General features: G+C 44.6%; 1 protein-coding gene across 3 annotated transcripts in view; it reads right to left on the bottom strand.

The window, feature by feature from the left end:
* Grhl2 (grainyhead like transcription factor 2) overlaps positions 1-27,798 on the bottom strand; it is a 126,254-nt gene that overhangs the window by 15,119 nt on the left and 83,337 nt on the right. For 2 of the 3 annotated variants that reach the window (XM_031358293.1, XM_031358291.1), the window contains exons 9-14: positions 20,585-20,743; positions 12,964-13,051; positions 12,297-12,436; positions 10,682-10,713; positions 4,123-4,217; positions 975-1,060 (exon numbers count right to left, since the gene is read on the bottom strand). In XM_031358293.1, coding sequence (XP_031214153.1) covers positions 975-1,060; positions 4,123-4,217; positions 10,682-10,713; positions 12,297-12,436; positions 12,964-13,051; positions 20,585-20,743 — 600 coding nt within the window. The remainder of the gene's footprint in view (positions 1-974; positions 1,061-4,122; positions 4,218-10,681; positions 10,714-12,296; positions 12,437-12,963; positions 13,052-20,584; positions 20,744-27,798) is intronic. The other variant, XM_031358292.1, reaches the window with a different exon arrangement.

Below are 27,798 nucleotides of genomic sequence, written 5' to 3'. Positions count from 1 at the left end.
TAGCAACCAAAGGCCTACTTTCTCTCCCCATATACTCCCAAAGAACTGGAGATAGATAACCAAACAAAAACTAGCCCCTGGATGTTCACCGCAGCACATTCACAACAGCATCCCCAAAGGAAAAAGACAGTGGTCCATGAGCTAAATAAATGAAAAAAATAAATAAATAAATATGGGTCTATACCATGAACGATTACTCAGCTTGCTGTAAGAAAGAATGAAGTACTGGTTTGCAAGACATTCTACCATGGATGGGCACTAAACACAAAGTACAGATGAAAGTGACTGGCAGGCAACTGCATGGTGTGGCTCTACCCATAGGAACTCCCTCACACGCTACAGTGTTTGGCCATGAGCCCAAATGTTTCCCCATCAGAACCTGTCTCAGACCAGCTGTCCACTGGGAGAGGCAAGAGACACTGCTGGTGTCCCTATCACTAACAAAACCCTTATGTTCTACTACACAGCCACACAAGACAAGTGTGAGAATGTGGCTCATGCCCGTGGCACTGTCAAGGCTGGGTCAAGAGTGTGTGGATAAGTTTCCCCACGGCTGTGCTACCAACCAAGCTCTAGGTAGAGGAGAATCAATTCCGGCCACGGTAGTTCTGCAACACATCTTCCCCCTTAACCAACATGTCCTCTTCACGTTGGAATATGCTACCATAGTGTATTAGTTTTGTAGTTTTTTGGTTTGTGTATATTTGGAAGCCATGTGCACCTAATCTGGCTTTGTACAAACATAAATAAAAACCCCACTTTACCCCTCCTCCACATCATCTGAGTGGATGATTACTCTGAAACCAACCAAGAATCTATCTGAACATGGCTCCTAGGCCCTGATCAAAGATCTCAACTCTTCATTTTGTTTCAAAAGCTCATTCTGGAGCCATCCTGGTAGCTGCACTGTACTAAGTAAGTTCTGTCCAGGTGAACGGGACAGGACTCCTGGAGTCTACAGGCTTGTGGCTTACCGCTTCCATCAGGCCCTTCACCGTGGGTGACTTCAGCATCAGAGCATCGAACACGTCATCGTTCTCCTTCCTCACATATAAAAGCACTGCAAGAGAAGGGAAGGATCAGAGTGAGCAGAGGTGCGGGCCTGCTTCCTGTCATGTAGGCTAACAGGTTGATATCACCTGCTCTCTACTTCCTGTCACGTGGGGTACCAGGCCGCTATCACCTGCTCTCTGCTTCCTGTCACATAGGACATTAGGCTGACATCACCAGCTCTGCCAACAGGCGAATAACTACTGGGATGTAAATGCTTTTGTGCCTATACACATACTTGAGTGTCTCGGGGTGGACACGAGGTCTCCTTCCTGTAACTTATCTTTGCTCATCCAGTGACTACCACTGAAGGCTCCTAGGTGCCACAGGCGGTATACACCAAGAGCTGAGCTTGCAAGAGAGAGCTGGTTAACCCCAGCCTAGGGTGTTTATGGTCCACTAAGGAGAGGCAGGCAGTCTTGAGAAAATAATGAAGGGAAAGCAAGAGACAATGCTTTCCAGCCAGGTCCTGCCAAGGTGAGGTAAGGGAGAGTGCCCGGAAGTGGGGGCTCAAGGATCTCTGAGTGGTGAAGACCATAGGAGAAAGGAAAGCTACCAGAGGGGAGAGGCCGGCAGACAACCTCGAGTAACGGGCCTGGTGGGGGACAGTCCAGGAAGAACTTAGGATGTGGAGAGTCACAGATCTGAGTGCAAGCCCAGCTCAGCCCCTGCTGTGGCCCTAATGATGTAATCTCTCCATGCCTGGGTCATGTGAGACAGACACTAGGAACTCCCACAAAGGGCTGCCTGCCAGTTCTGTGAAATAAGGTCCGTGTGGTAGGCTTGGTCTAGGCCTAGAAGCCTCCAGGAAGTAGTTATGGTTCTTGAACCTTCAAGCTAGGCCACACAGCTTTTATATTCCTTTCTCTGTACAAGTTCTGAACTGGAGAGTGTGCAGACTAAGCCAGGATGGGCAGAGGCCGCAGATCTGAGCTATGTAGACAGACCTCAGGGAGCCATAGATGTACCTGCTGGGCCCCACAGACATGGCCACCCTTGGCACTGCTTCTCCTGATCACTGTGTCCTCCTACTGTGCAATCATGCCGGGAGGTCAGTGCCGAGAGAAACAACTGGTCACCATCACTTAGGTACAGTCCTGCTGCCCCAGAAGGATAACTGCTCTTTCTGTCCTCCAGCAGCAAACATGACTGCCCTTCCAGGGGAGGAAAAAGCTGAAACTCCTCATCTATCCACACTAAGGAAAACTGCCCAGGGCAAAAAAAAAAAAAAAGCAAAAATTTCCAAAACCACTGACGAGCCTAGATCTCAACAATAGCCCTGCTATTAACCCAGCTACCATCACCATCAGCAGAAAAACAAAAGCAGAACTGGAAGATGAAATCAGTGAAACCCAAACCCGACACCCCTGCCCCTCCCCACTCTATCCCAAAGGCATTCTTAAATCTGTGCTTATAAAGGCCACATTGACAGGGATTCCGCCCAAACTCCTTTCTGTACTAGTGAATGTTCAGTTAGAATATGGGGAAGGGAGAAGAGGGAGGAGGGGCCAGGGAGAAGGAGGCAGAAAGACTTAGGCAGGGCAGTGCTTTCTCTATCAAATATAAAAATGAAGTGTCAATTAAATGTGTAGACTGACTACGCCACCAAAAATGTATAGATTTAGTCCCTTGAAGAAATACAGCCTGCATGTCAGTTAAAACTACTTAGTAACCCGGGGGCTATTGTAAACAGAGAAAACGTGAACAATATACAGAAAAATATAGGAGGCAGACCTCTATTACATCCAGATAAGGAAAATTAAATTCAAGAAGAGTTGATGGCTATTATTTGCTGGAAATTCTGTAATTTCTTTCGGAAGCTCCCAACAACAAAAAGAGTGGAAAAAGCAATTTCCATCGGGCTGACCCCGGGGAAACCTGAGAGCCATTCTATTAAAATGAGCACTACTTATAAATAGCCTCTGTGCAAGCCATTGTCTTTGATATCGCTCAGGGGTGGCTGGAAAGTGCTCGAGTCTGTTGGTTCTTTTTTTTGGGGGGGGGGAGTGGCGGGGGAGACAGGCAGGGCAGTCCCAGCTGGGCTTGCTCACAGCAATCCTGGAGGGTGTGCTGGGCTCCACACACTTAGAGGGCTTGCCCAGAGAGTCGGTTTTCATTAGCTCTGTTCTGTGGTGTGACAACGGTAATAATCATCCTGCCAACCGCAGCAGAAACAGCCACCAAATATCCCAGGCTCCCTACAGCCAAAGACAGGCAGCCTCTGGTGGAACCCCCAAACTGATCGTGACCCAGTCATCCTGACAAGTGGCCGAAAAAGAAGAAAAAAAGCCCGTAATGACCACTTCAGGAAACTGACTAACAACTAGGAGTCGCCGCCACTGACCCCTAGAGCCAAGTACAGGGTAAGAGTGCCAAGCAAGGGGCCCAGTGACTTCTCCATCCTTCTCCAAAGAGAACCTCATGGTGGGGTCAGGGGGAGGGAGAGTGACCATTTTCTTACTGCTTGGTAGGTCACAGTGCCCTCTGTGTCTGTCTTGGAAGTTTCAGAAACCTTGCCTTAACTTTTGATTATATCCCAAGACAATTTCTAGTGGCAGTGTGGGTACCAGCTTCACGAGCTTTGAAAAGTAGTTGTTGGACTGACCCCCAGCCTGTAAATGTGGAGATGAGGTGTGACTGCACACCAGTCACTGGTGTGACTCCCCCCTAACCCTAAGTAAAGTAGGAAGAGACACCAAGGAATGGAGGTTAAAATTGGAGATGGCAAGCTGGGAGCCACCATCGCATATGGGTGGGCCTAACCCGCTGTTAATCGCTTTGGTCTGTGGAATAATTCTGAATCACTGGTTCATGGAGAAGGCACAGCCACACACACAGCCAGTCTCCTCTGAACTGTGTATCTCACTGCTGGATCAGTCGGGAGACACATAACCGTTCCCCCAAGGCAACAGAAAGCCTGCAGCCTCCAAATGTGAGGAAAAGCCCACCAGGGTTAGCAATGGTTCTGTCACAGAGAGCGAGTTCTTCTTGACAAGACACTCCCCAGCCTTCACAGCAGGTCAGCCTGCCTCAAGCCCTGCCACGGGCAGGTAGGTCAGAATGGAGAGATACCTCGTTTTACATTTTCTTCTTTAATCTGCTTAGACGGTGTTGGACCAAACTCCTCTTCCATGGGCCTGAACATCCGTTTAACAAGGACACTGCTGCTGGAGAAGACAAACAAAGATGATTAAATACACACAGAATGCCACAGTGAGGGGAGTTCTCAGCCTGCCCTCCCCTGTTCACACCAAGTCACAGCAGGAGATGACACAGGCCACGGGAGAGACCTCTGATTTCCTACAGCTCTCCCTTTTCTAAGTGCCACAGTGGGAGGTTCGACCCAGCCTCCTGTCCTTTCTTCTTCCACAGAAGGCTCACTCCAGGAGGATGGTGGTGTTGAGCCCTGAGCATTCTCTGTGGGGTCAGTTCTGACAGATCTGCATTGGCTTGCAAAGTCCCTGTGCATTCCAGATGTGACATGGAAAGGGAAGGACTGTTAGAGAGGAAGAGAAATCAGAGAAATAGAGATTCACTATTCTTAATCTCAGGCACATAGATCTCAGGCAGGTCTGCAGAAAATGGTACTTGCTCTAGGGATTGTCTGGCCCAGGAAGCAGGATCTGGCAGATCACTTAGCAGAATTGTTAGGACAGGACCTCAGAGGGTCAGAACACCTCAATTGACTTAAAAATCCCTCTTTTATAGTTTATTACTGTACAAATTTGGACATGTTTCTCAATTTCCATGGACCTTAGTCTCCTTATCTTTAAGAGGAAGCTGTTGACATAGAAATGACAATATTTGAGGAGCTGGAAATATTAATTACACCAAGTTGATCATTACACACTATGTACACTGTCAAATGATCATACCATGCCCTATAAATAAGTACAGACATTATGTGTCAAATAAAATTAATTAATTTAATAAAATTTAAAAGGAGGCTGGAGAATTAGCTGAGCAGTAAAGACTGTACATTGGTCTTGCAGAGGACCAAACCTAAGTTCCTAACACCCATGTCAGGTGGCTCAGGTTTCTGTAACTCTAGCTCCAAAGGATTCAACATGTCTCATCTCCATGAACACCTGCATGCATGTGTACACATCCATATGCACCACACATGCGTGGAATTCAAAATAATAAAAATTTAAAAGCTTAAAAGAGGTTCTCAAGAGAATTCGTGAGTGTTGGGGACTTAAGGTGATTAGCATGGAGGTGCTAGACTATGACAATGAAGATGACGATGACCTCAGGCTAGAGAGAAGACTAGATTTTCCATCCAGAGCAAACAGTTCAATTAGTGCATGGTCTTGCATGGGAGATGGACACTGTATTAACCCCAGTCTTGCAGATAGCATAAACCCCTGTGGTTCCTGAATGGACTTTCTGCCACAGTCACTCTTCACGTCCCAAGTCAGGTTAGCAGAATCCAGTCCAGTCCAGAAACACTTCTAGTCATGCTAATAGTTTACATCACTAAACCAATGCTGCTTAATTTACCTCCGAAGGGTGCCTCAGTCAGTCAAGTTCCTTAATACGAGCCCAGGCTTCAAAGCACACTCTGCCTTGCTCACGAGAGTCTCCTGAGCACCCTGAGCCAGCTGAATGAGAACCATCTTAGTCCTTATGTCCACAATAACAGAACGCTCAAATGTGTTGTCGGCTTTACACAGGGTGATTCAGCTAATAGAGAAAGACTAGTCGCCTGTGCCGCCTTTGAGGGAACCGCCTCATGGGAGAGCTACCCAAGCAATCTGACACACTGGTAAGGTAGGGAATGAAGTCAGGAGCCAGCTGTCTAACTATATTCCCCTCTCTGTCAGACAATGAAAACAGCTAAGGAAAAAAAAAAATTAAACTTCAAATCCCACCTGAAGTCAGTAATGAACTTAGAGCACTGCTGCCTCTGTCTTGCCTTCTGCTTTGTGTTAACAGCAGGTTGTGTTACTCTGTCTCATCTGGGAACTGGAGTGACCATGAACTTAGAACTAGAAGATATAAAGAGGGCTGGCGAGATAGCTCAGTGGGTAAGAGCACTGACTGCTCTACCAAAGATCCTGAGTTCAAATCCCAGCAACCACATGATGACTCACAACCACCCGTAATGAGATCTGATGCCCTTTTCTGGTGCACCTGAAACAGCTACAGTGTACTTATTTATAATAATAAATAAATCTTTGGGCCAGAGCAAGCAGGGACTAAGCAAGCAGAGTTGACCGAAGTGAGCAGGGTTGACTGGAGCAAGCAGAGGTCCTAAAAAGTTCAATTCCCAACAACCACATGAAGGTTCACAACCATCTGTACAGCTACAGTGTACTCATACACATAAAATAAATCTTAAAAAAAAAAAGATATAAAGAATCCATCCACATGGTACCCAGGCACCATTACGCTAATTGTAGCCTGAAATAGTACCAGACACCTTCTCATGCTGTGTGAGGCAAACTCCTTCACCAAGCAAGATTCACTTATATTTTTTCCAGTTCAGTTAACTTTTGAGAACACCTTATTCCAAGCCACAGGAGACTTTGTCATTAAAATAGTATCTCAGATAAACCACATTTCTCTTGGGAGACCATATATGCTTCCCGATGCTTTCAAATCTATAAGGTCAATAGGAGTCAGTAAGTTTTATGTGTTCTGAATTCAACAGTTTCATTTATTTTTCAAAGCAAAACCAAACAAGGTGGTTATGATTTGCCTATTCTCTAGTAAAAAAGAGCATAGGTTGCAGGCTTCTGGTACCAGGCCACTGATACTATATGACATTTTTCAAAAGACCAGCAAGCAGCGGATCATTGCACTCTCTGGCTTCAATGCCATCCCTTGGGCCATCAGGTAGAAACACCCAAGGCCAGCAGCATATTCAGCCATGGGCTTTTGGGATCCATCACAAGGTAAACAAAGACCCTTGATAGCAGCAAATGACATTAAGACTCATCAGAAAAGTATTGCCAAGTGTTAGGTCTGAAGCAAGATTAAGGCTTAGGGCTACAAAAGTACTCAAGACTTATAGTAAAACCCCTAGAGAGCAAAGAGATAACAGAGAGGTAAGCCAAACACTTGGCCTCGCTGCCTGCAGATTTACCAGCTGCTTCAGCACCACACATAGTGGAATACAGAGCTAAGTCAAAAATCACAGGGATGAAAAAAAAGCTTGGGCTCGATGTGACAATGCCACTGAAGACAGTACCTCCTCAGGACTGAGTGAACACACACAGTGTCCTCGGAGCTCAGAGATCTGTCTGCTCTGCCAGGATCGCACATGAGATGAAGTGAGGCTGGGCCTCTGTGAAGGGCAGAGAGCTAAGCTGTAGGATCTGCCCACTCCCCACCTGCCTGCCTTCTCTACAGACACAGGCTGAGAACTGAGGAGACTGGGCAATAAGGGCCACAAGGGTGAGTGCTGGGAATTATGGGTAGGCACTGGTCCAACCCCTGCGTCTATCGTGTGCCAGCGAGATGACTTTGAAGAAGCTCCTTCATTCCTCAAGGCCGTTTTCCTTGCTGTCAATAGCAGATGATGGGAAATCTGGGAGAAATCATGAACACGATGCGATGCGTGCAAAAGCGCTGAGTACCCGGGTACCCAGGGAGTGCTGTTACTTTCACATATAGCAATAGCCAAGTACCCACCATGCACTAACAGAGGTACCACGACTACCCACATTGCTCAAGCAGAAGATGTATGAAAGTACAGGACATAGCTCTTAGAATAGATCACTATACAACAACACAGGCACCTCTGACAGAGAGACTCGGCCAGTGGAGTCAAAGGTAGGTCACTGGCTACTTGACTTTAGTCAGCTTGCAAAGGACAGGCTGAGACGAGTCACCGGGCCAGCACAGGTACTTCACACTCTCCTAAGGCTTCCCAGGAACTTTATTTCAGGCACACTATGAAGAGAAATGCTAAGTGCTAGGGGACTATAGGAGATCTTAGGACAACCTGCTACAGCATCCTCAGTATAGACCTAAACACTGAGGCCAGGGACCCAGAGGCTGGCGTGAGGTCTCATGTGGATACAGGGCACTCCAGAGGACAGACTGAGCTTCCTGAGCTCAAAGCCAACATCCTTTTCATAATGCCAGAATGTCTCTTATAAAATATGTGATTTAAAGATTAGAATTCATGGGTCTAATCATTTCTGTTTATTCCAACCACTGAAATTTAATTATTTCTATTCAAGATAAAAAGAACAAACTAATTGTTTTTGGCATTGAGATGAGAGTTTTTACTGTGTAGACAGACTAGGCTGGCCTCAAACTTTTGATCCTCTTGCCTCAGCTCCCTGATTTCTGGGATTATAGGCATAAGCCACTATGCTTGATTTTCTAATCAATACTTAGAGAATTTACAACCAATTTTAGAGGTTCAGTCCTGGGCAAGTTTCAGCCATAGCAGAGTTGTTTAATTAATTCTTTTGAGATGGAAGGTGGCAGCTTTTGTCTGGAAAGGGCCCAACAATATTTAGGTTTTTCAGATTCCTGTTGTAACCACTCAGTTCTGCTGCTGTATCACCAATCACAGGCAGCACTTAAAGGAACTGATGAAATACAGCTGTGTCTCAGAAAAGCACTCTCTACAGAAGCTCCAGTGCACTTCATCTCATGTACTACACAATGACAGCCTTCACTGGAGGTGTTTAAATAAAGTATGAAAACCATTCTTAGTAGCAGACCATTCAAAATTGATAAGGCTGGGTGTGGTGGCCTTAAATTCCAGCACTCGGGAGAAAGATGCGGATAGATCTCCGTGAGTTCAAGGCCAGGCTGGTCTACAGAGTGTGCTAGGCCAGCCAAGGGCCCCACCACCATTACCAGCAAGAAATCTCTGACCCTCAGCCTGTCACTTGCCAACTTGCTCATGGAAGGAGATCAGCAACACGTGCCATACTTCCTTTACCAACGATGGAGTGTCTCACATAAGAAGGAGGCCTAAGTCTGACTATGGTTTGGGGGAAAATGACCTTGGGATGTTAGTATATACAATGAATGCAAACAATGAGCATAAAGTAGATATTAGAGAATGAATGTAGTTTTAACTTGCTTTAAGAGAAAAATATAGCATCTAGTTTATGGGAGAGTTCCCATTATAACCTATAATTCATGCAGCCCTAAACATGGCTTTTGTTCTGAAAACCAGTTTCCAGAAGATATAAACAAACAAACCACCTTAGAAGTCTACCTGGGAGGTTAAGGGGCTCCTCTTCCAGAGAACCTGGGTTTAATTCCCAGAATTCATAAGGAAGCTCACAATCATCTGTAACTCCAGTTCCAGGGATCCAATGCCCTTTTCTGGCCTTCATGGGCATCAGGCAAGCAACTGGTACACAGACATACACAGAGGCGAAATGATCGTATGCATTTTGTTTGTTTAAATTTAGTAGTCTCCCATGAGGGAAATTAAGATAAAACTTTTTTTAACTAAGAACAGTTGCAGGAAAGGAAAGAAGTTTGAATGTTGAAGGAGGGAAATGCTTCTCCAGAGAGCAGAGATAAGCCAGGGCACAGAAGTCCAAAGCCGTTCACCAGAGAGGCGCTGCTGTGACAAGCTCACCTGCTAATGTATTTAGGAGAGAGCACGAGGAGATTTATAAAGCATACTTTTGTATATGTTTGTGGGGTTTCCAAAAAAGAATTAATTAACCAGAAAAGACTGTACTAAACAAGGCAGTGTCATTCAAGAGGCTGAAACCCTAAATGACATATCAAAGGGCAATCTCGAGCTAGCAGAGGCTTCTCTTGTCTTTAGGCCACAAGAGGGAAACAATGTTGACATCTGCCCCTGGTTGTACCCTAGGTCTGCTTTGCACAGACCTAAATGTAATGGAGCCAAGCCAGCACACTCAGTTGTTCCAAACCCATGAGCCAAAGTACAGTTTTCCTCCCTTTAAACTCTAAAAGCTGAAACTGTCCAGCTCTTAGGAACAATGGAATCACTTCCTCATGTGCAGAGGGTATTCCATCACTGGCAATACTCGAGTAGAAGGCAGCTCAACACCTACCACTCAAGAAAGTGGGATAGATGCTACTGTAGCCTAGAGAAGAGTCAATTCAGTGGCCTTTCAAAAAATCTACAGGTGGGCATATGTTCTCCGAAAAGCCGGAGACCAGTCCCTATCCCCGTTACACAGACACACTCGTGGAAAGAGGGGAAGAGAACTGCTTATCTAAAAGCCACAGGACAGTGGACAGGCTCCCAGCCTAGTCAGGCCCCACTCAAAGCTGTCTACCCAGAGTGAAGACTTCAGGAGCTGTCCCTCTCTGGCAGTATTGAATGCAAGAAAAGCTCTCGAGGTCTTAACTAGATCTCATGTTCGGCTCAGACAATGGGAAAGAAGAAATATCAGAAAGATTTCAGTAAACAGTGCACTAGAAGAGATGGGCCACTTTGGTAAACTTAGAATGTACTCAAAGGCAGATCACAGGGAGAAGGGAGGTACAGAAAGAGAGCATGCAAGGAGAAAGGTTGTCACCCGGCTGCCACCCCAGCTACTTTCTCAGTTCTAAGGCACAAACAAGCACATGGGAAACTCCCACTCCAGGGTGGCCCAAGCTAGAAGGTCCATTGCTATGCACACAAACAAACATCAAGTGCTTGAGAAGGAAATGGCTGCTGTCTTACCCTTCTCGCTCATCGTCTGTGTTATAATAGACCTGTGAGAAAACAAAAGGCACATGGAGGAAAGGAATGAAACACGGAAATCTGCATGAATTGTCTTAACAGGCAAACTGTCTCTCACGATTAACAGTACTCTGTGTGTGTGTGTGTGTGTGTGTGTGTGTGTGTGTGTGTGTGCGTGCTCTATCGCTCTATCAAGACTGATGAGGTATCTTAGCCCTAGTTGTAACAGGAAGCAGGACAGTTAGACTCAGCTATTTCTCTTCTGTAAGATATGGAGACGACCTCATTGCATAGGAAGCACAGCTACATGCTTGAAAGCTTTTAAAAAGGAGGCATAAATACACACACACACACACACACACACACACACACACACGCACACACGCAGTCCTTTCTGGACAAGATACAGTATTCACTCTTTCCTCTTATATCTTGATTCCTATGGAATAAGACAAGATAGAAATATCAAGGAATTCTTAGTAGAAATCTACTCCATGCAAAAAGTATGGATATATTTATAGTATGAACATGGAATCGCACACACATACACACATACACATACATAATCCTCTGATTGTACAGCTGCCTCATCACTACATAAAGCATTCTCCAGAAAGAGAAGAAGCTAGCAAGATCTCTCCTTTAGACTGATGGCAGTCCCAGCAGCACTCAGAATGGGAGGGGACCTGAGTCTGTCATTATGCTAGCTCTCAGGACAGTCTTTTCACCCAAGGCCTCTGAAGTCAAAGGAAAACCCATCAGTGCAAAATTAAAACCTCAAGGGTGTGTGGCTAACACTAGCTGTGGCTGATGCTAAGAAACACCTTTCTTCTCTACAGTTTTCACTTCTCCCATGGGAGAGAAGGTCTTAATGAAGAGGAGAGAAAATAAACCTCTCTCATCTCAGAACTCTGTAAACCTTCCATTACAGAGGATGCATCCCTCAGCAGGTGGGTAGCTCAGCCCAGTCAGTGCTGTAGTACTACATACAGACAGACACAGGGAAACCTTCCTTTTTGTTTTCTTTGAGCAATGTCATAATTAATTCTCCTGTGGATACATAGCTTTCACCATTACACTTTTAGCATCTGCATAACCTTCCGCAAAACTACACTGTCATAATTATATTATTATTGAACATTTATTTGGTTCCTAACCCTTCCTTTCATTTGTAAATTATAACCATAGAACTTAGTTTTTGTGTATTTGAAGGAATATACAATACTATCTTTTTCCTTCAGATGAGAAATGATTTATCCATTCAATGAGAGCTATTAATAAGGAGACATTTGTTGACAGGATCTTCATTTCTCTCTGCTGGGCAAGTGAAGTTAATGATACAGTTCTCTCTTACCACTAGGTGGCAGTATGTGAACTGATAGCGTCTGCTTGACGTGAAACTTCTGGGATGAGCTTTCTCCCCTGGCGATGCCAACAATTTTCTAATGACAGCTTACACCTTTCTTTGCCTTAGAGTCCCAGTATTCTCTCCTAAGACAGTCTTTTCTGTAAAAGTATACTTATGTATGGAATCATACTGACTTTGCTCTGCCGCTAAATTCGAAGGAGAGTTGTGGTCTGCTCTGTCGGGAGGGTGTGAGAGCAGGAGTCTTACCTGTCCCGTCCTCTGCAGGTTTGCGAAGTGAACATCTGGTATGAAGAGCACAGGCTGTGAGTGCAGGTCGGGCATGGTTTTGAAGTACGTGATGTCACTCTTCTTCTGTAATGGTATGGCGGCCATTTTTGCATCAGAGGCTGGATGCAAGCACAAAGCCCACGCATGAACAGGGTTATGCACGCCTGAGAACTCTCAGCTACCGGCCTCATCTTAGCAAAGTCCATGATTCTCCCTCAAAGCTTTCTCAACATCCTAGGCGTAATTGTGTTTTAAATGTCCTTCCTCAGGCCCAAACAAACAAAAAATATATGGGATTCTAGGAGAATCCACTCAACGTGGATGGAAGCTTCAGCCACTTCCGGCTGCCCTGTGTGTACCCTGGAGTCCCCAGTCTAAGAGGGGGACTTCTGTTTGCTCTCCATATGGATAGTCCCCTGTCTCTGGACAAGAGCATGCACCTTGGGCATTTGTACCTTCCCCTGCAGCCCGCTTCTATCTGTCTTCTCAAAGGACCCAGCTGGCTGCAGTCCCCTACTTAGCAGTCAGTATGGGGAAAGGGGATGACTCAGCACAGTCAGTATGGGGGAAGGGGATGACTCAGCACAGTCAGTATGGGGGAAGGGGATGACTCAGCACAGTCTGTATGGGGGAAGGGGTGACTCACAGTTGTTGCACTGGGTTTGGGAGGCCTGGCCCTTCCCTTTCTTCCTGTTCTGCTTTCTCTCTTCATCTCGGATTTTTCTTTCTGCTCCCTGATAGGGAAAACAAAGAGAGACCAACCAAGGTATATTCTCAGAGGATGCTAGAATATTGTCACAGGCACACATGCGCATGCATGCGTGTGCACACACACACAACATATGCACACAAACATTCATGCACACACACATGCATATACATGAGCATACCCACAAACACTAATGCACACACTTAAAGACACCACGAAGATGGGAAATAAAACAAAGGAAGCTTCGACTTCTCCCTGAAGCGCAATGAGAACAACACACACAGATCTGCGTGCTGCAGCGCAATGAGAACAACACACACAGATCTGCGTGCTGCAGCGCAATGAGAACGCACATAGAACTGTGTACTGCACTTTGACCTTGGAGTGACCTTGGACCTTGCTCAGATCACCTCCTCTTCCTGTCTTATGCCTATTTCATGAACTTGATGTTTGAATCCAAGAGGAAAGAACAGGCTGAGTTCTCTAACTCAGTGTCACCTGCTGAATAACTCAGTGCTACTAATAGAATGGCCTTTCCCTGTGCAAATTCTCCTCTGCATTTGGCTATGAACTTAAAGAAAAAAAATCACCACAGGAAGGAAGGGCATTCTTCTCTAAGTGGTGGTCACACAAAGATGAGGGGTTGCTCAGCACATGGAAGTACCGATATTCTCCGGTGTGCTTAGAGATGGTGCCACCATACAGAAGACTCATTCATCTACTTCTGTTCTTTGTAAATTGACTATTTTTTAAAAGAATTATTTATTTACTATATATAAGTACACTGTAGCTGTCTGTCTTCAGACACACCAGAAGAGAGCATCAGATCTCATTACAGATGGTTGTGAGCCACCATGTAGTTGTTGGAATTTGAACTCAGGACCTCTGAAAGAGCAGTCAGTGCTTTTAACCTCTGAGCCATCTCTCCGGCCCATAAATTGACTTTTTAATATAGTTTTATGTAGTTATAATCCTGCCTCAATTACTGATCAGCTGTCTGGGTGCCTGCACTACTCACTGCTCATCTTTCTTTTGGGCCATTTGTTAATTTATTTTCCTCTTTTAACCCCCAGTCAGAGAAATCCCAGCACTTTCCTCTTGCTTTCTCTCTCTTTCAGAATTCACCTACAGGTGACATTCATGGGACACCAAGCCTAAACTTCTTCCCTAGGTCTTGGTCCATGTTAACAATCCCTTCCTCTGCAGTAGCTACTTAGGGAACACCTGACACAAAGCAACCTTCAATTTCAGAAATGGCCTGAAACTGTCAGGGAAAACACATTTGGCAAAATAAAATTAATTCCTCTCTGGGCAAAAAAAGAAAGGAAAAGAAGAGAGAGAAAAGAGAAGAAAAGAAGAAAAATGAAAAGAAGAGAAATGAAAAGAAAAGGAAAAGGAAAAAGAAGAAAGGAAGTCAAAAGGCAAAGTCAAAATTGCTGAACATATTTGGAACATTTGGCACATAAAGTGTCAAATTCCAACTTTATAAAAAAGATCTATTCAAACACATGGATAAATATGAAATGGTTTGGTCTGAATTAAAAAGAACAAGATACACTTTTTGGTCACATTGACTCTTACAGGAGAGTCCCAGCTCTGACGAAGGCTAGGACGCAGTGGAGACTTGTTATCAACAAGAGCACCATGGCTTTGAGGGAGTTCTGTTTTTGTTTATTTGGTTTGGTTTTTCCGAGACAGAACATGGGCGGGGGGCGGGGGGGTCGCGGAACTAAGTGATGCTTATGCTTTTACACAAAAATCTGAATGTCATTGATACTTACAGGTCATAGAAATTCACAGCAAGAAGGACAACATTCAGAAATATCTGCTGCATAATACTCATCAAAATACCCTAAAATCTTGTAGAGACTTTGTATTTGAACAAAGAGAAATGCTCAATGCCCCAGCAGCTCCTCATTCAATGCTGGGGAAGGCAGCTTTGCTTGCTAGGTGCATGCAGGGCATTTAGCCATGTGCTGGAAGCTCAGTATAATTCAGTAATTCACATAAGTGCGGGTCTTTATTGTCTACCCTCAAAGTATAACTCACTAAAGACACATCCCAAAGTTACACAAATTCCTTTTTATTTTTCATTTTTGCATACTCAACTTTTGTTTTATTTATTTATTTTTTAAAGATTTATTTATTTATTTCATGTATGCAGACACTCTAGAAAAGAGAGTCAGATCTTGTTATGGGTGGTTGTGAGCCACCATGTGGTTGCTGGGAATTGAACTCATGACCTCTGGGAAAGCAGTCAGTGCTCTTAACCACTGAGCCATTTCTCCAGCCCCTTTTGTTTTATTTTTAAGTGTTAGTGTTGTGCAAAAATCTAGACTTATCAGACTGAATACTTCTGTGGTTTGTTTGTTCTTTTGTTTGTTTGTTTAACAACTTGGCACAGCTAAGGTCATCTGAGAGATGCTCAACTAAGGAAATCCATGTGGAGCATCCTCTTGATTGATGTGCGGGGGCCCAGCTTGCTGGGGTTGGTGTCACGGTGGACAGGTGGTCCTGGGTGTATAAAAAAGCAGGCAGAGCAAGCCAGGAGGAGCAAGCCAGTACAAAGTGGTCTTCCATGGCCAAGCCTCCAGGTTCCTGCCTTGAGCTCCTGCCCTGATGTCACTCAGTGGTGGACTATGACCTGGAAGAATAAAATGAAATAAACCCACAAGCTACTTTTGGTCACGGGCTTCATCACAGTGACAGAGAGCTAACTCAGACAGATGGTGCAGCAATCGGAATGAGAAATGCCCAGGGAGAAATCACCAGGGTGGGCTTGGAGGGTTACAGCATCTTCCACTTCCAGTTTTCTCTCTCTGCATTGTGTCTGCATCTCTCATCTTCCCCCTCCTACTTCCATGCTTCACCGGCATGATAAACTCTGGACCCATAAGCCAGGATAAACTCTTTTGTCCATAAGGTGTTATGATCATGACGGTTTATCATCGCACAAGAAAAACAATAAAGATGGATACATCCCAAGACTTTTTACCATTTTTTGTACTTTAGTCTTTGTATTATTATTGAGAATAGCCTAGAATTGTTTTAAGAATTATCTATGTCATCTCCCTCTTCTGGAAAACACCAAATGGTGGACAGCACAGATGTAGGAGGAAGACCCAGAAGGCCCAGGCTCCAGGCTTGGAAGACCACAGAGGCTTCTGCATGGGACTTGGCAATGGTCTTTGGGACTGAGCTTGTAGTAGAGGCTGTGGGGCTTGCGGAGGTAAAGCTGAAGACAAGGAGTAGATCCCTGTCAGCAAGCTGAAGTCCTTGGTTGAGGACTCCAAGATCAAGTTCCTGAAGGAAATTCACCGGTTCTCCCTGCCCATTATGGAATCCTAGTCTATCGACCTTTTCCTGGGAGCATCCCTAAAGAATGAAGTTCTAGAGATCATGCCAGCACAGAAGATGCTATGTGGGCCAGGTTCAAGGCTTTGGTTGCTTTTGGAGACATCAATAGTGATGTTGGACTTTGTGTTAAGTGGTCCAAGGATGTAGACAATACCTAAGGAGATAGCATCTTGGCCAAGCTTTCCATTGTCCCTGTGTGGAACAAGTACTAGGGGAACAAGATTGGCAAGCCCCACATTGTTCCATGCAAGGTGACAGGCCACTGTGGTTCTGTGCTGGTGCCCCTCACCCTTAAGCCTGGGAACACTGGCATCGTTTCTGTGCCTATATCCAGAAAACTGCTCTGTATGGCCGGTCCTGGCTGCTACACATCAGCCAGAGGTTGTGATGCCACCCTGGGCAACTTCATCAAGGCCATCTCCAAGTCCTGCAGCCACTCAACCTTGGGACTTCTGGGGAAAGACTTTGTTCATCACAGTTGTCTCATCAGGAATTCATTAACCATCTTGTGAAAACTCACACCAGAGTTTCTGTTCAGAGGACCCAGGCTCCAGCTGTGGCTACCACATAGAATGGTTTTTATACAAGGAAAATAAAATGAATTAAATCTACTTTAAAAAAAAAGAATTCTACATGTGGTGTATAGTATTCAGGAAAAAGAGCCACAATATTCTCTCTCTTGGGGAACTGTCACTCTCATTTCTAAAATAAAGCTGTGATTTCAGCAAGCTACAAAGGAGCATTAAACATTCAGTAAAGACAGAGATGCCCTCCATCAGGCATCTTATTGCCTATTTATTTGTAGCCAAAACTTCCAGAGAACATTGCTTCTACACATATGGAAGAAGACTATTCATTTTTTGAAATTACAGACTTTCTGCAATTGACACAATTACAGCTAACCCTCTGCACAGTCACGGCACTGTGACTTACCACATGTAAGTTCTTTGACATCCCCACTCCTTAACACTGGGATATACAAAAACCCACCAGGAACACTAATCACTTGCATGGAACAAATGCCAGCCATTTACAAATGCCCGACATCTTTCCATGACTTTAGGGGATGTAAAACAGAAGCTATTAGGAATGTGACATAGCTTCCGTTTTTTTTTTTCAATTTGACAAGCACATCTACACAAGCAAATGGTTCATATAATTAAGCACCTTTTCCAGCCTCAAGGCCCTGCCACATGACTTCAACAAATAAAGCTTCGGGGCTGGTAGGGAATGCATACACTCCCCTTCAAATCCCCTCTCACTGAAAGGCTGAAAACCTGAATGGAAATCTCTTTGTTTTTAAACTGGCAAACAAACAGTATACTCAACCATTTTATCTTCTTAAAGATTCTGGGACATAAGCTCCCAGCCACAAAGCGATATCTTTCCATCTCTCTTCTGAAAGTCTGGGCGTTCGTTTGCTTGTTTGCTTAGCTTTGGGGTTTTGTTTTGTTTTTTGTTTTTGTTTTTGTTTTTGTTTTTTTTTGAATAATCAGTTGTCATTCTGACATTCTGTGTATAAAGTTTGTCATTCATGCAAGGAGTCTGAACTGGGACAGATCTCTGTCTGCTGCATGAGTCCAGCCTCTCGCCTTGCGCCTTCTGACCTACATGTGTGTATGCATTCACTGTGTATGCTGACTCAGTTGGCCTCTGGGCTCCGGAAGCTACCTAACTGTCCCTGACATTTGGGCCGTATGGCTACACCTACATCCCTGTGCAACTCTGTGACTGTGTCCTCCTTTCTCCTCTCCTGATCATTTTCTCTCTGGTGTCACTGTTTTCAGCTCACAGGTACCCATTTCTCCTAGTGCTACTCCATTGCTAAAATAGACATTGCAACAGACTGTTGTGCCTTTAAGAATGAAGGCAGCAAGGAACTGGCTACTGGCCTCTTTTCCTTCATCTCCCCCTAACCTGAGGAGTCACTAGTCCATGCCTATGAGTATCCAGTGAGATAATTCCATCTTTGCCACCTACCTTTGCATGTACATGTGTTGTGTGAATGTGTACCACAGTGCATACCAAGGCCAGAGAAGCACACAGAATCTCCTTCTCTCTTACTCTTCATTGCCTTGGGACAGGGACTTTCATTGAACCAGAAGCTTGCCATTTAAGCTACAGTGGCTGGTCAGGGATCTCTGGGGACCCACACGGCTCTGCAACAGCACTGAAGTCACAGGCACATGCAGTGTGCCAGATTCTTATATAGGTGCTGAGGATTTGAACTTGGGTCCTTGTGCTTACATTAAAAGCACTTTATCCAGTGAGCCATCCCATGGCCATGCTTGTCAGGCCACATGGCCACTCTCTCCCATCATGCAGTTAGACTTATAGATAAGTTTGTGCTCAGTGCCCACCACCAGCGTGTCACCTGTGTTTTTACATTCCATGTCTAAAGTTTATTCTCTACTAGATTTTCAAAGAAAGAATACTAACAGCACTTGGGTTTACTTGTTGTTTATGTTGTATGGGAAGTTTGTGATTTTTCTATATTTTTTTATACTAGATTTAATTTGGCTAGAAACAAAGTCCTTGGCCACTTTTACTTTATTCTATTCAGTCTACTGTTTTCTCCTTGCATAGGATTACTGTTGAGAAATTTGATGATAAAAAAAAATCTCTTTATTGTCCCTAATTGTTAGATGCCAAGAGAACATTTTTCTGTCTTTTCAAAGTCCAAAAGCTATTTTTTCTTACTTCCTTTTTCCTTCCTTCCTTCCTTTTTCCCTCCCTTCCTTCCTTCCTCCCCCTGAGATAGCATCTCACTATGTACACCTGGCTGTCCTGAACACAAATGTAGACCAGGCTGGCCTCAAGATCACAAAGATCTGCCTGCCTCTGCCTCCTCATTGCTGGGATAAAGGCTGATACTATCACTTCATATTGTTAGCCTGAGCTGGTCTCTCCACCATGTGCTCAGCACTCTTGTGGGGGGTTCTGCTGCAGCATTTTTCACATTTGCTTCATTCCGTTTCTTGGGAGTTTGTTGTTGTCTTATTTGTTGTTTTGTTCTTCTCAATGATCATTGGTTGTGAGTTCCTGGATCGTCTTTAGCTCTGCCCTCTCCTGCATAACTTCCTTGCATCTTTGAAATCTGTGCTCTTTTCCCACCTGTACCTTCTTATGACTTTACCTGTCACATTGTTCAGCCATGGTTTCTTCTGAAATAGTTCAGTTTTCATTTCTAGTTCTTCCTTGAGTTCCAGCACATTTCGATTCTTGGGTACAGGCTTTTCAGGTCCCTGTTGACCCCAGCTTCTCATGCTGTCTGATTCATTGGCTCACCTTGAGATGCTGGGCTATTTTTCACCCGCAGGGTGGTGATAGCTTTGTGTGTTCATTCATTGTCCACAGGGAAGCTGGTCTCTTGGACATGAGAGCACAGTGTACTGAGTGTGTCAGGAGTAGGTGTGATTTACTCCCAAAAGTTCTAGGTGAGGACCCATGCCATCCATCAAATGGCAAAGATTACCGTGATACATTCTAGAACAGTATCCACACCCAATGAAAGGTCTAGATCTGTCATTTCAGCTACATGTTCACCAAAGCACAGTACACTACAAACTGAAGCTCCCCTCATTCCCTGTGCTGACATGGTTTGACATGAGTGAGGTCACCAGGCTTATCCCTGATGATATGACGGTGAAAAGGCACACAGGGGAGCTCTTCTCTTTCTCCCCCATGTGAGGACAAAGGAGTAATATGGCTCCTGGCAGCCAAGAAGATGACCCTCCCAGGGACTGCACCCATTTGAAACTGTCTCGCAGTTTCACAAACCAGGTTCTGCCTCGACCGAAGGGAGAAAGGAGACCTGAAACACAGAGTTCGAGAACAAAAGGACAAAAACCCAACACTCATTGATCTCAGGTTTTTATCCCCCAGAACTGTAAGTTTCTAAGGCTCAGACCACCTGGCCTGGGGTATTTTGTTTTAGCAACCTGAGAAAGCTAAGCCATAGAGCAATGTCAATCATTGAATTAAGATTAAAACTGGTAGGAAAAAACCAGCAAGAGCCAAAACAAAGGGCAATGGACTGGTGGCTCCCTAACACACACCAGGACTAGAATGGAAAGCTCCTACTTCCATGTGATAGTCAAATGACTCTTTAGACACCGCTAGGCAAGGGAACATGACAAGGAAGATTAAAGAAATCCGCGTCCTAAAAGTCCCTTGCTGACAAATGGTCATGCTGGCTCACCTTGTCGCAGAAGACCTTGATCTGGCAGTATGCTCTGTGGATAGGTTTATTGCTGCGGTTGTTATAGCTGTACGTGTCGATCTGAATCATCAGGGGAAGTCCTTTCACGCCCTTTTGGGAGGAGAAATCTGTACTCAAGCAATTCACGGTGATGAAAATCTGAAAGAGGGAGGGAGAGAAGGAGGTAAGTTCACAACTGCCGTACAGAGGACTCCCCAGCCACGAAGTGAGAGTCCCACATGGACCTGTAAGGACAACTGACAAATATCCAGTGCTCTCCCCTAGAAAGCAGCCAGGTGCACAAAACATATTACATGGTCGTAAACTTGTAAGCAATTCACTTTCATATATGACCGTGAAATAGACAGTTTAAATGACCTCCTAGAAAGTACACCAGCAAAGCCTTAACCATAAGTGAGGTTAGTAAAACATTATTTTCTCCATCTATCAAAACTGTCACCTTTGGGCGAGAGAAATGACTCCGCAGTGTAAAAGCACTTCTCCTTTGCAGAGGGCTAGGGTTTGATTGCCAGGAGTCACTTGGTGGGTCACAACGGTGGTCACTCCAGTTCCAGGGGATGCAGGCCCTCCGCAGGCTCCTGCATACACAAGGTGCACATACACACACCCAGGCACACGCACATAAATTAAATTAATCAATTAATTTAAAAAGTTATCACTTCTAATAGTTAGAACTTTCCCTAACTTCTGACCTTCAGGATAAAAATAAAATAAGATTAAAAACTTCCTTTTTTTAATACAATAGCACTGAAACCTAGTTATGTTTGTGTCAAGCTTTCTTCCTTGACTGAGAAGCATGATGTCTGGAATAATTTTGTATTATTTAATATTACTGGCCCCTAACATAATACCTAGCAAAGAACAGATACGCACTGAGCCCTACATAAATGGACCAATGACTGAACTTGCAGAAAGCTCCGACCTCAGCCTCTGCCCCAGCAGGGAGCAGCTAAGGGAACTCATCTACACCACACAAGACTTCAGCTCTCTGTGTTCACATTCAAGTGCCTGCAAGCCCTCTAGCTGCAGAAGAAAATCTAAATACTAATCTATTCCAAGTTATAAAGCAGTAAGAAGCTGGCAAAGGCAAGAAATGAATCAGGAGGGATTAAGCAACAGTGCCCACCTCCTCCTAGTAACCAGAAGCACACACCTGCAATCCCAGCAATCATGGGTGAGTCAGGAGGATCATGGGGCCACAGGCAACCTGGGAAATACAGCAAGACTATGTCCAGGGGACTGGGAGGGGACAAACAAAACCCTTATCTTATAGCATGTGGCATCAAGAAGCGCAATGGAAAACAAAATAAAAAAGGAAGAGAGAGAGAGAGAGAGAGAAGCGCAATGGAAAAAAATTAAAAAACCTTCAAGCAAAAAACAAAAACAAATAAAACCAAAATCAAAAAACATACACTAGAAATGTCACCATCCCAATAGGGTAGAAATTCCAATCTGTTTTTAAGGATTCTATTTGACTAACAGAAAAAGCAAAACCAAGTTTCATTGTAAAGAACTGGTAGAGACAAAGGATGGAAGCACATGAGCTAAAGTGACCCTCATAGTACACAATGGTGGGCCACACTCCAAAGAGGCCGTTTGTCATGGTTTGGACGTGCAATGCCCCAGAGAGTTGAGTGAGTGCTATTTGAGGTCGTGTAGCCTTTAGGAGGTGGCCTGGCTGGGAACTAGGTCTCTGGGCCTTTGAAAGTTATAGCCAGCCCCTGGCTCTTGGCACACTTTCTGCCTTCTGGCCCACCTTGATGTGAACAGCCCTTGCCACACGCTCCTGCTGTGATGCCTCCCATCCACAGTGCACTGAGACCTTCCGAAACTCTGGGCAAAGAAAGAAAAACAAAACATCTTTCTTTCATTACTCTGTCACCGAGACACAAAAGTAACACCATTCAACGGTGATTCTCGTGGGAATGAGAAAACACTGGCGACAATGGTCATAGGAAACCAGGACATATATTATTATATATAATACAACTTTTCAAAAAGTGTTGTCCTCTGGGCTTTTAATGGACATCAAAAACTAGAGCTTTTGCACCCCTGTGAGGGTGTGTAGGTTGTGCTGCAGGAAGAGGAGGCTCCGTAGATCTCTTCCTAAGACCCAGGCTGATCGGTTTGAAGTCCTGCAGACTTTTGGTAATTTACACCACTAGGCATCTAATTGCCAGTGCTTTACCACGTCTTTGTATCTGGGAACTCTTCCAGGAAATCTTAGCTACATTAGTAAGGCACCATCAACTGTCCAGGACAGTTGACAAGTTTCAATGATGTGCCGTACAACACTCTCCCTGCTGAGCCAGGGGCTCCACTCTTCCAACCACCACTGAAAAACAAATGCTAAAGGTCTCCTCTGCAGGACATAATATGCAGGTGCTCTGAGAGACATTGGATCCATGTTAAATACAAATTTTTCCTGTTTGTTTGGCTTTGAAGCAGGATACTTCTCTGTTGCCCAAGGTTTCCAGGAACTTGGAATTCACTATTTGACCAGACTGGTATTAAATTTGTGGTGAAATTCACCTGATGAAGCCTCTCTTGAGCCAGAATCAAAGGCATGATCTCCCATCCCCAACAAGAATGAATAAATCTTAGCTCCTTTACACCCAGACACAGGCACAAGTACACACACATATATGAAGGGAAAGAATAAATATATAAAGTAATGCATGTTTTAATTTCCCTACCTCACTCTTTATACATACCCTGTAATATCATGTCCTATATTTTAAATATACAACACAAGATACCTTTAAATATATATACTCATTCACTCGTTCATTCTTTTCATTCATTTATTCAGCCTATAGGTATCCATAGAAGCACACAATGGTTCAAATGGTGTTACATTAGGAATAAAAGAAGCCAAATCTACATCATAGACCTAACAACTCAAGTCAGGTACACTAAGTTCTCGGCAATGACTGTCATTCGGCGGTCAAGTCCAAGAGGTGTGAGGAGAGAGGTTCAGGAACACAAAAAAAAGCCCTCAGCCTAGAGGATACTAGAGAAATATATGCCACAGAGACTCTAGGCTTAAACAGGGGCTTCACAATGTTAAATGCCTGAGTGGTGAGGGCTGCTAAGAAAGTCTACGGCAAGCAGGATGCATCTACCAAGCCTCCAGAGTAGAAACAGTTTGTCGATAACAATCATGGCAACACAAAATGCTATCTCCAGCCTTGGAGAGTCCCTAAATGGCAGAGGAATTTTATTTAACACTCATTTAAGCAGCAGATATCTTCACGTGTCTTATGTTTCCTAAGGCCATGGCAGCACAAATATAGAAGCTCTGGGCCCGGTAACCATGGAAGGCAGGGATGAGGTGGGGTGAGAGAAGCATGTGGTGTCTTAAAGATGACAATAGCTTCATTGACCACTGATCTGATGGTCAGGAAGAAGATGTCCTTCTCTGGGAACACTTGACTTGTTTTATTGCTGGCAATGGGTTGATCTTGGCCAGAATGTAGTTTCGTGTCAGCAAATTAAATGCTCATTCTGCTGAACTGTGGGTTGTCCCTAATCCTGGCCATGCACTTCACAGAGATCTTCCTGATAATCCACAGGGACCTCAATCCTGACTGCCCCCAACCCCATCAAAAGGTCTTCAAGCCAGAGTTCTGATGGCTATGATCTACTTGACTGAGCTTCCCCGGCTAACTCACTGATTTGCATGTCTATCATTCAGTGTGGGTCTACAGGATAGGTAGGAAGAAATGCTAATTATGGTCTGTCAGCTCTAAGTCTGACCTAAGAGCGAGAGGAACGGATCAGGACTATTTATAAGGACCACTTAAGTCGCCTAGTCATCTAAAGCCAATGAGGTAACAGATGCTCACTGACAATATACTACAATAAATAGACTCAATCGTCCTTGGAGTAGCTATAAAAGCCAGTCATACAGTACACAGGGTTCCTAAAAGCCAATTGAGTTCCATCTGGAGACATTTAGATTCAATGCTCTTAAAAGAGAAAGGGTCTCCACAAAAGGCCCAGTGTGGCATCCTGATCCCATAAAAGGTAAACTACAGGAGTCTGCCTTCCCCCAGGTCAGCACGCAGGCGGGCAGGATGCTACACTAGGCTCAGCACAGCTTCCTTCTCCTGCTGACCAACCCTTGGAAAGCAGAGTTTCAGTGGCTGATGGCATCAATCAGAGCCTGACCGTGCCACACTTCAAGTCCAAGCAGTTGAACTTTAACCAATGCAGGGTGGGGAGGCACGGAAAGCCGTTAACTAAAACCTTGGCCTCAGAGCTGATAAGCATTTGTTTGTTTCTTCTTGCAAACCCTACCAAGTCCCAGCTCCAAGGGAAGCAGGCAAACACGAGAGCAACTCGCTTGGAGGTTTTTCTACATGGAAATGTGTTAGAGAGGTATGAGGACGGGGATGATTTCACCCACCGAAGGTCCATCCAAACGTCAGGCACAGAAAGGGCTTCCTAGCTCCAGTGGGAGCTCAGACTACACAAAGAACAGATGGATCAAGCAAATAACCAATCTGCCTGTGAATTATACACCCAACAACTGTGATGCCTCTGCTTCCACACTTTCCAAACCTCAGATGTATTCCTCTAATTCTAGAAGCCCACCTCTCCTTCTTCTGGAAAACTAATTAAATTGTGTGCATTCGAGCAAATAATAGACGACACTTCAATTTCCTCCATGTGCTCACAGTAAGTCAGGTAATTTCTTAGTATGCCTAGACACTGCTCCCAGAAAGAACTATCCAGTGCACAAGAAGTTTTAAAAAATAAAATCCTTTGTTACAAGTGAATGACAATTCCTGTTTTGTGGCTTCTAACACAAAAATGACTGTGCTGAGGTCTCAAGCCGAGCTGTGCACCAGGCAAATGGGAAGGCCCTGTCACCAGTGAGCTGCGGGGCAAAATGGGGATCTCACGCTTAACATCCATCCACTGTGTTTCTTGGGCTTTCCAACTGACCCTAGCTTTTGATTTAGAAAGTAATTTGAGATTTAAAGCTAATTCCTCATATCCATGGATTTAATGTCAGGGATTTATTTGATTTCATAAAAATTGAATTTTATATATCTTTCGGGCTGAAGGCTATTTATATATTATTTATTTATTTATTTTGGATTTTCAAGACAGGGTTTCTCTGTGTAGCCCTGGCTGTCCTGGAACTCACTCTGTAGACCAGGCTGGCCTCGAACTCAGAAATCCACCTGCCTCTGCCTCCCAAGTGCTGGGATTAAAGGCATGTGCCACCACCACCCGGCTTATATTAATGTATTTCTGACACTCTTTCTAACAATCCCTTAGAGTGGATCCTAAAGAACTCATCTAAGGAATCACACAGGCATTAGCCTCAAAATCACAGGTAGAGTATGCACTGAGAAATAAGTTTAACACCAGAATCCATTCATTCTCCCTTCAAAAATGGTGTATAAAATACGTAAGGGTGGTGATGCCAAGTCCTCTCCCCTCTTGTTTTTTGCTGTTCCCTCCCCTTCCTCCCCCTCCCCTTCCTCCTCCTCCCCTTCCTTCTCCTCCTTCCCTAGACAGAGTCTCACCTTGTGTGTCTAGCTATCCTGGAACTATGTAGACCAAGCTGTCCTGAACTAACAGAGATCCTCCTGCCTCTGCCTCCAAGGTGCTGAAATTAGTTCATGCTTCTTATTAAAAGCCCTTTAGACATCTTCCTTACATTTTTTTTTCATTGTTCTTCCACTCCCCCAGCTTCCTGTTGTGTTCAGGATTTTCCGAGCCCTCCGCTTACACAGCACTTTTGTAGATATGATGACTGTTATCTTTGTTTTTGTAGATATGAAGACTGTATCTTTCTGTTTTTGTTTTGCCTTTTATTCTTCCAATGCCTTTATTTTCTACACATGCTATGGGTATGTCTGAATACACATAGATAAATATTTGATTTTTCTCTCCCATTCTGCAGTGGTTTTTCTCCTTTTCCACCACCCATGGGGTTTTTTTGTTTGTTTCTGTTGTTTCCAGAGAATATCAAATCTGGTCCATTTCAGGGCTACTACATTCTGCTGTCCTTGTGGATCCACAGAGGACCAGCCCCTCCTCTTCAGACACACCAGCTCTGGCCTTCCCACCCAGAGAGAGGTACACTCTCTCAAGTTTCTCTTTTCTGTTTTCTTCATATACTTAATATTATTTGAATTTAATGTGTTGTTTACTGTTTAATTACCTGTCTGTTCCATGAAGGCAAAAAGCCCGGAAGAAGGCCTCCTTGTCTGCCTCAAGTTAGACGCATTATGTCAGGCTTAGGCTCCTTGGCAAATATTTATTCAATGAGTTAAGAGAACAGGAATAATTTTTCCAAGTATGCATTTCCCCTCTGTGCACGGTCATGCTTTCATAAGCAATAGTACCTAGAAGCCAAGATTGACAGAAGTAGCTGGTGCTGTCAGGATCACACCGTGGGTTAGCTGCTCTGACCAAGTACTCTCTGAAGCTATCTGCCTGTCTGTAGACACAGCTACGCATCTATGGACTGAGGTGCCAGAACACCTAAGTTAAGCACCAACTCCATACTCAGCATGATCATCTGTCTGTCTATCCATCTAACCACCCCCCTATCCATGCATGCTTACGTGAGAAACACAGAGTACCTATAACAACAAGCCCTGGCTGCAGGACAGCCCTGCTCCTTTCTAGGGTCAGTTGGTGTTCTGGGCATAATTAGACAATCCAGACCACACTTGCTGTGAGAGGCTAAGAGAGGGAGAGAGGAGAAAGAAGAAAGAAGGAAGCTGAGTAGAGGGCAGAAAAGATCACGAAGTGGGCCTTGGGCCGTGAAGAGGCACAGCAGCTCTGCAGGGACAAGGCCATCAGCAAGTGGCCTAGTGTGTGCCATGGCCAAGTAGAACAAATAAACAGCACCGAGTTACAGGACCAGTGAGCTACTGAGGAAAGCCATGGGGCTCGGCAGTGGGAGGAGAGACAAACATTAAAAATAGAGGACTCACCCAGGCTAGGCAGGCTGGGCATGTGAGAGAGCAGGACCTGACAGAGAGCAAGAGCCGGCCTCTAAAACCTCCAAGTCAGGAAACAAGTAGGGTTGTCCTGCAATAAGGGGTTGTCTAGAAGAAGCCAGCTTCCTCTATAGCTGAGAGCAAGGTGAAATTCACAAACGGGAGAAAAAACAAGGAAAGGGAAGGAAAGGAAAGGAGAGGAGAGGAAAAGAGAGGAGAGGA

Source organism: Mastomys coucha, unplaced genomic scaffold (assembly GCF_008632895.1).
Source record: "Mastomys coucha isolate ucsf_1 unplaced genomic scaffold, UCSF_Mcou_1 pScaffold7, whole genome shotgun sequence".
Taxonomy (NCBI): Eukaryota; Metazoa; Chordata; class Mammalia; order Rodentia; family Muridae; genus Mastomys; species Mastomys coucha.
Note: the sequence above shows the minus strand (reverse complement) of the source record. Positions and strands in the feature narration are given on the sequence as shown.